Source organism: Corylus avellana, chromosome ca1 (assembly GCF_901000735.1).
Source record: "Corylus avellana chromosome ca1, CavTom2PMs-1.0".
NCBI lineage: Eukaryota > Viridiplantae > Streptophyta > Magnoliopsida > Fagales > Betulaceae > Corylus > Corylus avellana.
The window spans coordinates 10,938,499-10,948,710 of record NC_081541.1 but is presented as its reverse complement, the minus strand read 5'-3'; the positions used below and the strand labels follow the sequence as shown (position 1 = coordinate 10,948,710).

At 34.7% G+C, this 10,212-nt stretch overlaps 1 protein-coding gene and 1 long non-coding RNA gene across 2 annotated transcripts in view; one reads left to right on the top strand and one right to left on the bottom strand.

Annotated features, from left to right (window-relative positions):
- LOC132165891 (uncharacterized) overlaps window positions 1–5,990 on the top strand; it is a 20,652-nt gene extending 14,662 nt beyond the window's left edge. Inside the window, exons 6-14 of the mRNA XM_059576589.1 lie at window positions 639–762; window positions 1,314–1,394; window positions 3,157–3,255; window positions 3,588–3,746; window positions 3,844–3,904; window positions 4,034–4,104; window positions 4,547–4,591; window positions 4,830–5,006; window positions 5,089–5,990. Coding sequence (XP_059432572.1) covers window positions 639–762; window positions 1,314–1,394; window positions 3,157–3,255; window positions 3,588–3,746; window positions 3,844–3,904; window positions 4,034–4,104; window positions 4,547–4,591; window positions 4,830–5,006; window positions 5,089–5,592 — 1,321 coding nt within the window. The 3' untranslated portion in view covers window positions 5,593–5,990. The remainder of the gene's footprint in view (window positions 1–638; window positions 763–1,313; window positions 1,395–3,156; window positions 3,256–3,587; window positions 3,747–3,843; window positions 3,905–4,033; window positions 4,105–4,546; window positions 4,592–4,829; window positions 5,007–5,088) is intronic.
- A 3,049-nt stretch (window positions 5,991–9,039) lies between these two features.
- Window positions 9,040–10,206, bottom strand: LOC132167727 (uncharacterized). The gene is made up of 2 exons (XR_009438709.1): window positions 10,109–10,206; window positions 9,040–9,326 (listed from the first exon to the last, which is right to left on the bottom strand). It is a non-coding gene; the product is annotated as an uncharacterized LOC132167727 (long non-coding RNA).
- Between the last annotated feature and the right edge of the window lie 6 nt (window positions 10,207–10,212).

Sequence of the window (10,212 nt, the reverse complement as noted above, 5' to 3'; positions counted from 1 at the left end):
TTTTTGGTCTTTTTGTCTTTTGTTGCGGGACACATGCGAGCTCCTTTTCTTCTTTGTTTGAGGTGTTGCCACACAAGAGAAAAGAGTGAAATTTTGTTTGTTTAGAAAGAAAAAGGAGAAAAAGATCGAGAGTTTGAGCTGCCGCATAATAAGGTATTTTGGCGCCGGCTGCAAATTGTGTGTTTTTTTTTTAATGCTCACTTTTGTGTATTAGGACTAGAAATTTGTGTAAAAGAAAAATTCTGTTTTGTGTGAGAGTGAGATTTGGGTGTATTAGGTTTTGGGCTTGAGTGATTTTTCTAAACTATAATTTTGTATTCCATCTTTATTTAGTGAATTTCTTTGTGATTGCCTCCGTCTGTGAACGTACATCATATTGAGGGAACCACAAATTTATGTATTTTTGTGTGATTGTTTTGTGTTATTTACTGTAATTGTGGTTTATTGCAGAACAGATTTATTTGATAGCTATAATATACCAGCATAAATTTATGGATTTTTTTTTTTTTTTTTTTGGGTAGGGTTGCTGACATTCCAAGTATTATTTATGGCTCTTTAGCTTGACTGCTTTTGCTCTATTAGTCGGGTCTTTCTGGTTGTTTATATGCCATTGACAATATAGACTTCTTTTTTCACAGCCTAATGTATGGAGCTGAGGATCCTTCAATTGCTGGAATGGTTCTTGATAGTCCCTTCTCTGATCTAGTTGACTTGATGATGGAACTGGTAGACACCTACAAGATCCGTTTACCCAAATTCACTGTAAGTAAATTTATCTGCAGAAACTATTAGATACTCAAATTTTGAGGCAAAATTGTAAAACCCATCTCTACTTGGTTTGAGGCAAGCACGGTTATGAAGAATCTTTATGATAGATTCTTGTTGTATTATATGCCATGTAGGCAGTAAAGTTCGTCAAAAATTGGTGGAAATATATGTTAATTTCAGCAGGTATGGGTTTTCTGGAATAGTGAATTGTACTACTAAATTTGGTCAAGTTAGTCACATATAGCGGAAATCATTTCCATTGAACTCCTTGGAATATGGCCTCCGTAACTTTGTCAGACTTGCCTCCCTCAGTCTTACTTTAATTGGGTTGCAGTTATATCTTGCTCTTATTGGGTACTTGCTATGTTTTCAGTATTCATCACCTTTAAACAGTCCACATCTGCTTTCACCCTGAATTTACAATCAAATTCTTTTGACCATTTTCTTTTATTAATGATTCAGGCACAATTGTGTAAATGTTCTGAGGACTCTGATCACCTTTGTTGTTGTTGTTCTCTCTCTCTCTCTCTCTTCGCTAATTCTAGGTGAAGTTCGCAATCCAATACATGCGAAGAGCTATTCAGAAGAAGGCAAAGTTTGACATAACGAACCTGAATACCATTAAGGTTATATCTTATCTTTAATTTTACATTGATGCATGTCTTGCTGATTACTTTGAATAAAAGCATTGTGGATTATGATTTTTGTTTTATATTGTTGTATGATGTTTAAAACCTTATAATGTACAAAACTTTTCTGGCTAATATATATGGGTTGATAGTTGCCAAGTTGGTTAAATAAAGCTTGTTTATTTTGATTTTTGATTTCATTTGTACAAAAATAAAATCACCATCACAACGTAAACAGTATGATTTCCTTGGTTACCTACTAAAATAATTAGCACTTAGAAATCAGTCACTAAAACATACTCAGGAACCAAATCTGACTATACAGAAATTATTGAATTAGCTTCATCAATGAGACAAGATCTTTGGACCAGTTTAGATTGTTAATAACAAAAATATTTCTTGCCTCACTTACCCCTACGCCCTTTTTTCCTCCCCTTTTTTCTTGGCTGCATGAGAACACCCTAATGCACTCTCACACCCAAATCTACTTTAAAGGTGTATCTTGGCACTATCAGCATATCCAGTGCTGAACCAAAAAGTCTGGAAGACAGTGCAGCAATGGGTGATCAGGGCTAAGTTCAATAGCAACATATGGGTTATACATTTTGGCGCCAATTTAGGTGCTTGATAAGGAGTTGTTATTTGTTTTCTTTTGTTGTCACAGCACATAAACAGGCAGGGGTTTTACATTTTGGTGAGAAGCGGGAACTTTTCCTTTGGCAAGTAATGTCAGGCATAAGCAGCGCTGTATATGTGCTGGATATCACCAAATGGCAGAAGCACTTGTTTATGCATTGCTGATACTGTTAACCACACACCAAGAATCCGATTAAGAATGCTTGCAACAAAGGTGAATGTGAGCAAGGGGGCTTGCTGGGCGTGCCGGTGGGGGATGCTTTCGATGCTTAAGTTATTGGGGTTGCTATTGGAGGATAATGGAAGACAATGGAATGCTCTGGCCGTATGGGGCTCGCTGTGTCGTGGGGTGCCTAGCCACATGTCGCTTGCTAGTTGTCTGTACATGTGGGAGGACAACAAAAATGCCCCTTGCCTTTGCTTCCTGACACACTGCAGCTGTCACCTTTGTCCTGTAGAGGGTAGTTATGGTGACTTGGCTGGGGGGAATAATCTCCTGCTATGCAATCTTTGGCCTCACAAGGGGCTGATGGGCCGATGTATGCTCCGTTTGGGCCGAAGGTCATGGGTCTTGCTCGTTGGCCCCAGGCTCTCTAATTGATACACCATGCATGATAACCTTCTAGAACTGGTCCATGTTTGCTTTCACTAGGGCTTTCCTAATCCTTTCATTTGTGGATATGAACAGAGACGAGGAGTCGATAAAATGAGATTGGGTTAGTGCCCTTAGTTTTAGTCAGACAAACTCTTGGACTCTACCTGCTATTGCTGTCGTGGCTATTTAACTGAATTATTTTCATAATATATTGAGAGTTTAATTGGTGTGACTCAATGAAGTGCAAGAGGGAGTCACCATTGTTTCATGATCCTGTACTCCTGTTTCCACTAATCTCTTGGTTCCACGGACCCCCAAGGTTTTTGGGCATGCATAAATGGTGAAATTGGGGAGGGATTTAATTCTAGTAGGGAATGCAAAAAATTTTAAGAAGCATATGTGAAAAGAAGCTTACAATATTCATGATGTTAAAAAATGGAATGATTTTCTGTGTTCTCTGTTGAGTGCTTATTTCTTGTTTTTTACTCTTATTGACGAAAGTGTTCCTTTACTGATTTCTTACCGCAGGTGGCAAGTTCTTGCTTTGTTCCGGTTTTACTTGGGCACGCCATTGATGATGATTTCATAAATCCCCATCACTCGGATCGTATATTTGGAGCTTATATGGTAATTATCGGTCATATTTATACAAAAAATTGATTAATCTGTAAAGAATCATGCAGGCATGCATCATATCTGTAAGGTAATTATGTTTTTCCCTAATAGGAAAAGTTGAAATTTTTTGTATGAAGTCATGCACGCTTCATGTCATCTAGGGTTTCCATTTTCTGGGAAAAAAAAGCTTGTACTCAATAGGAAAATCCCTAGTTTAGAAGGTTTCATTTTAGAGATACATGGAGCCCAGTCTTCTAGAATTTTCTTAAGCAAGATACACTTGTCGGATCTCCCTGCCTTGTTTGCTATGTCGGGCTTGTCTTTTGAAGCATGTTTTTTTGCAGGGAGACAAAAACATTATCAAATTTGAGGGAGATCATAATTCTCCACGCCCTCAATTCTACTTCGACTCTATAAATATATTTTTCCACAATGTTTTGCAACCTCCAGAGGATGAAGTAGCTGGAGCATTTTTTGATCCTATGGATGATTACTTTGGTAAGGTAAACATCAATAAATCTGGTTTTATTTTTTGATTTTATTCAAATTGCCAGGTTTCATATTCACAAACTTTAACATTGTTGATTGTTGTACCTTCAGGGTGGTTGGAGAACTGTACATGAAGTAGGTTACGGCCATGAATCTTCAACTACATCTAAAGGCATGACTCCCAAGTACCTAATGTTTCTTTAACTTCACAATTGCTGATGTCTTTCTGGATCTTTATTTCACAATTACTATTTCTCTCTCTCTCTCTCTCTCTCTCTCATTAATTGCTAATGAGTTGCAGAACCGGCAACAAGCAGCACAGCAGATGCCATTAAAACACTCCGTTCAAGAAGACCTATGAGTAGGACAGAGGTTAGTGATTGTTTGATTTTCTATTGGTTCTTAGTTGTCAAATTGATAGACGATACAAAGGGTTGACCACACATGCCACTTTGTTCAAACCAATTATCATTGAATTTAGCGTATTTCAAATCGAGGATTCCTGCCCTCACCCAAGTCTCTCTCTCTCTCTCTCTCTCTCTCTCTCTCTCCACACTCTCACGCCCGCACACAGGAAATCCAGTGGACAAAGAATAGAATTTAGACCATGTAAAATGGCTACTACTGCATGCCAAGCAGTAGTTTATGAAATTAGGTAGACTTTTTTTTTTTTTTTTTATTCGGGAATCAGGGTTCTGAGATTGACTTGACCTACCCTAGAACATGTGGCACTTTTGATGCTTCAATCTTATTGAGAATGTTGTTTTGTTTCTTTTGTGGCATGTCTGTTCATTTTGTCTTTGAATTTGCTCAGGTTCCTCATAATTTCCCTTCTAAAGATGATCAATCTGAAGATGAGGTATCTTCTTTACATTTTCTCATATTTAAACTATAGCTGGAGCTTGTTCCATCTTGGCAAAGCAATGAGCCTCTGGGTCACCAATATTCACGGTGCCTAAGTTATCTCTTGCCTGACTTGAGGAAAACGAAAACGACAATTTAGTGGATAAAGGAAAGTGAAAAAATAATGTATCCAAGAATACTAATCAAAATAAAGGTATCACAGTGTATTAACAGTGCATGATACTTGGCTGCAGCATGAAAAAGTTGATGACGATCTTTGCCCATCATCTTCCGACATGATTAGCTTTGAGTTATCCAATGGCCATCCTTTTGGCCCCCATGTTCCTACCACTTCGGATGATGATCAATATGTAGAATACCCACTTGATGACTTGGCAGGTTTTCCATCCAATTTGGAAGAGGAAGAAAGAGTAAGTCAAATTATTGGCTCTTCGCATCTTCTAATTCCAAAATGATATTTGAATGATCTTTTGACTTGTCAAATATCTTCAGATGTTTATGGAAGCAGTGCTTGAATCATTAAAAGACTTGGAAATGAGACCACCTCACGCAGGAGAGCCGCCTTGTGTTAGCGCCAGTTCTATAAAGCCTTCACATATAGATGATAAGGATGCTTCACCTACAGAGCGTGGTGCGCTGCCCTTAGAGACAGAATCCACTTGCACTTCACTGGAGGATCGTGGACCTTCAAAATCAGAATCCACTGATACTTCAGTACTGGTCAATGCCCAAAATTTGGCATCTCCTGACACGAATGCGGCTGCGGGATCTGCATTCAGTGCTCCTTCTCCTGGCATGGAAACTGGAACCACAACCACAGGAACTTCTGCTCGTAGTGATGATACATCATTAAGCACACAGAGCTCATCGGATGCTGACATGTCGGCCAATACAAAAGCGACATTAACTGTTGAACGGAACCCGGCAAGCCATATTATGGATGGTTTGATGCGTCGATGGGATCTCAACTTCTTCCGAAACAGTAACAATCGATGAGATGAAAAGCTTTTATTATTATTATTTTTTGTTTTTCTTTTTTTTGGTGGGCAATCTGATGATTTATTGTGCTTGTACCTAAGCATCAGGAAATGTAGTTTGTAAATTGCTTCCTACAAAAGAAAGGGAAAAAAAAAAAAAAAAGTGACGTATATGTGTGTAAGAAGGCTTGTATTTTGTTTTTTTTGTCATCTCATTTTATTACAACGCTGCATTCACTATTAGAAAACAGAAAAGTTGATTGTGTGTTACTTCAATGTAAGAAATGATTTTTCAATACCAGTTAAAAACAATTGACATCTGGTAATTGGTCAGATTTCTATTTTCTTAAACTCAAGATTGTGAATGCTGTTTTTACAGAGAAAGTGTAATATTATTTACAGCCCTTTTTGGTATCAGATGCTAGAAATCCTTCTCAGAGGGTTATGCTAATCTTCTTGCCTTGCCCATCCATTTTAGCAATGAGAGATTAATTAGTTATTTCTTTCCTGAAATGTTTTAGGGCAAACAATTATTTTAATGAAATTTTGACTTGGTCCTAAAAATAGACCAAAATGTCAAATAAGGTTTTTGATTGGACATGGGTTAACATTTAGGTCTTAAAATAAATAAAAATTAAGAATTGGAATCTTAAAATCAAATTTACTCGAAGCGAGAAAGGTGTTAAAATTATTTTCTCTAAATAAAAAAGGAAATAATAATATTCTATCCACAAAAAGGAAAAAAAGGAAAAAAAGAAAGAGAAATCATAATATATATGACATTTAATTATATTTCAAGAGTTTTTCATATATAAATTATTTCATAAATTAAGTATTATCAATGTCCAAATCAAATAAGGAAATAAATAATACAAATCAAATCATATATTATATATAATAGCCGAAACCCTTTTTGAAGTGCCTTCAAATCGCGACATGTAACGTGAACCCATTTTTTAATTCATTATTTTAAAAACTGAACAGTTAAAAATTGAACCGGTTCCGATTTTTAATAATTTCCTTTTCTATTTTTGTTAATGAATTTTTTTAACAAACATTTAATATATAAAAATGTTTTCTCTCTAGGCGTCTAAGAACCTAGGGGAGAAGGACTGTTTCTCAAGCTGCCTATTCCAGGCATAGCTGTGGGAGTAATTTGATCTGTTTATCGATGATGGAAGAAGCACAGGTAGAGGACGATCTAAGCCGGTTGTGGGAAAACTTTTCTCTATCGGAGGTAGAGGGGACAGAAGTCGAAATCCAAAGCAATGCGTGGGAGGAGGGGACTAAGCGAGGAAAGACCCGCAGATCATCTGGTGGGAAGGGAGACCATTCAAACCACGCTGATGAGGATCTGGAAACCGTCAGGTACACCTTCGTTCAAAATCCTCGGAGATAATCTTTTTCTGGTGGACTTTGTGAATGAAAGAGATAAGAAAAGGGTATTGGAGGGGAGGCCATGGGTTTTTGAAGGTAATCTTTCTGCTATTGAAGACTATGATGGTTTAACACCTCCATACTTTATATATGTGAAGGATGGTTGTTAAAAAAAAAAAAAGTGGTTATGTTCTTCCATTTTTTTTCCCTTAAATTTTATACTAATTTATATATTATTTATTCAAATTGATTAGTTTTCTTTTGTAAATTTCACGTTGATTTAAGGGAAATGATAGTGAAAAAGTTTCTTATCATTATTTTTGGTACGATGTATAATTAGATTATGTCAATATTCCTGCCAGTGTTTTTTATCTCTTTCATTTTTAAAAAGAAAAATTAAACTACCAACATTCTTTTGTTTACAAAATTAGTAAACATAACTGTAATAAAATATCAATATGCTCATATATTTTAGAACACTTCTTTATTTTTGTTCGTGTAATAGAAAAATTTCTCAAAAAAATTGTTTATGAGGAGAAAGTTCAACTCCTAAAGACAAAAGTTTACCATAATGGATTGTGTAATGGATGAGAAGTGGTGTCATTGTTGGAATATAATGATTAATTAATCATTTTGTATAATTGATTAATCTATGTTTTTATTTTGAATTTTTTTCGTTTATGTTTCATTTTAAACTACATATATGGGAACAAATATTTAATATGTTTCAGTTTATAAGAACTAAAATTTATGAATTTTTAAATTTATTAGATATGTATTGAGTAAAACTATGGTTTTAAAGGATCTTATGAACATTTGTCATTTTTGGTAGCTAATTAGTTTATTAAGAGAAGAAAATAAAAATTGTTGTTGATAATCTTTTAAAGACTTTTTGAGTAAATTACAAAATAAAAAAAAACCCGGCGCGTAGCGCGGGCTCTAAGCTAATATATATATAATAGCCGACTCATAGAATAGCTTAGAATTACGACATATGGCATAAACCCATATTTTTTAGTGAGTGAACCGGTCTTTTAAGTAATGAACCGGCTATTTAAGAGTTTTTTTTTTTTTTTTTTCAAACGGACCTTTTGAGTGTTAAACACACTTTTAAGCCCTTTAAACGCAAACCCAAACAGACGCTAAATGTAATTTATAGCTATAAGTACAACTTTACTAATGTTTGGAGTAAGGGATTTTTTTTTTTTTTTTCTGCTCTGTATTTTTTTTTTCCCAATATTTATAGTTATGAGTTTTATTTGTATTGAAATATATGAGACCAATAATATCAAAGATTCTTACTAATTTTATATTCATGTTTTGATTAACGGAATTTAAGTTTTCCTCTTTCAAAACACCAAAGAAATAATTAATCATTGAACGGACCTGAGATGAGGAGATTTATTTAATTACATTAAATGTACAATAAAATTGCGTTTTTTTAACCTATAATAAAAAATACGATAATAATACTTTTATTTTTAAAATTAAATTATAATAAAGAATCATGCGCATTGTACAGCTTATGGGCTAAAGTCTATGTAATAGACACCGATTTGAATTTGAATATGAATATGGAATATACATAATTATAGGACTATATAAATCAACCATAACTTGACCCGTTTAATTAAACAGATCAGACAACGTCAATCTTAATTTGCAAAATTTCATGTTGAGTTTATGTTGAACTCGTATGTGTCAAAAATTGTCCACCCTCATATTGCATGTCAAGTTTGGATCATATCAAAACATGATATAACACTATAAAGATAACTATAATTTGACACATTTAGTTAAATGAGTCAATTGTCAAACCCTTTAACCTTAATCTATTAATTTCGTATCAAGTTTATATCGATTTACAAATCATATAAAAAATTACGCGTCCAAACTTAAACCACCATTAGCAAGGTTTTAAATTTAAATAATTAAATCCCACTACGCTACCATTACAGTTGAACAAAACCATACTCAGAACCCTCAAATTGAATATTACCTTTCTCAAATATGCCTTGAGGAAAAAGGTATAAACAGAGTCACCAGCTCTTGTTGCTCCTTTTCCCAATAATAATAATGATGATAATAATAATAATAATAATGATAATGATAATTGATTTTGGAGTCGAAGAGTACGTTAAACAACAGTAAAAAACAAATTCATATTTGAGCTAAAATATTACACTAATAGGAGTGACAACAAACCAAAATTCTGGCACAAATCACGTTCAACCCCATATACGAAATTACAACTTAAAAACATATCTCAACTCAAAATTGTGTACTGAACCAAAGAAAACTAAAAGACCGGAGTTCTTTCTCAAAAGCAACTCAAAGGTTCAGAATACCGTCACTTCAAAGCGAAAACAACCATCCCTGTGAGAAAAAAGCATATTTGATTACTAGAAGAATTATTTCATGTATATAAACATAAACATAACATATAGGAAAAACTTTGGACAATAATTTTGACAATTCTTACATTCTCATCCTAATATAACCAAATATCATGATGTGGATTTCAAGGCCTAGCATGGGAGAAGTATTCAATCAACATAACCTCTACACTCTTTTGAATGCATTTCTTAAGGTTAAAAAATAGCTCACACAAGCACGTGAGCAAAATGAGATCTATTGCGCATGGTTTTATGGTATGCCAATGCAAGAATTCTGTCTAATGAAGGGGTGGTATAAACTGATGTGCAAGTGAAGAAAATAAAAGTTCTAGATCCCAGGAAAAGCTTAAGGGGAGATGGAAGAAAACAGACGTGCAGCTAGTGATTATGGATAGTGGCATTAACAAAGTGCAAGGTAAATCAACATAATGAACTTGAAACAATACCCAAAAGATATAAATATTACAAAAAATAACAAAATTTATGAAGAATCCAGTTGATTCCCAAATACATAAATATAATGATCAAGCATCAGCCAAACTTCCACATACATACTTTACCCAGAAATCCCTGATATTAACGTGGATCTAAGACCCAAATTGAAGATCAATTTCATCAATTTATGTTTTAACAACTTTATATAATGGGTTTGAGTAAAATGTATAAATGTGTATTACGCTAGCAAGAAAGATGAGCACCATGCCCAATAGATAATCTCATGACAATGAACCCCTTCAAGGCAGGACAACTTCATATACTTACCCCTATCGGGTAACCCTCAGACCCATGCAAAGCACCCCCTCCACACGGATCAAGCAATACTCTGGCTTCATTGCCGGGCTGGTCTCAACGTAATGTTCGCATTC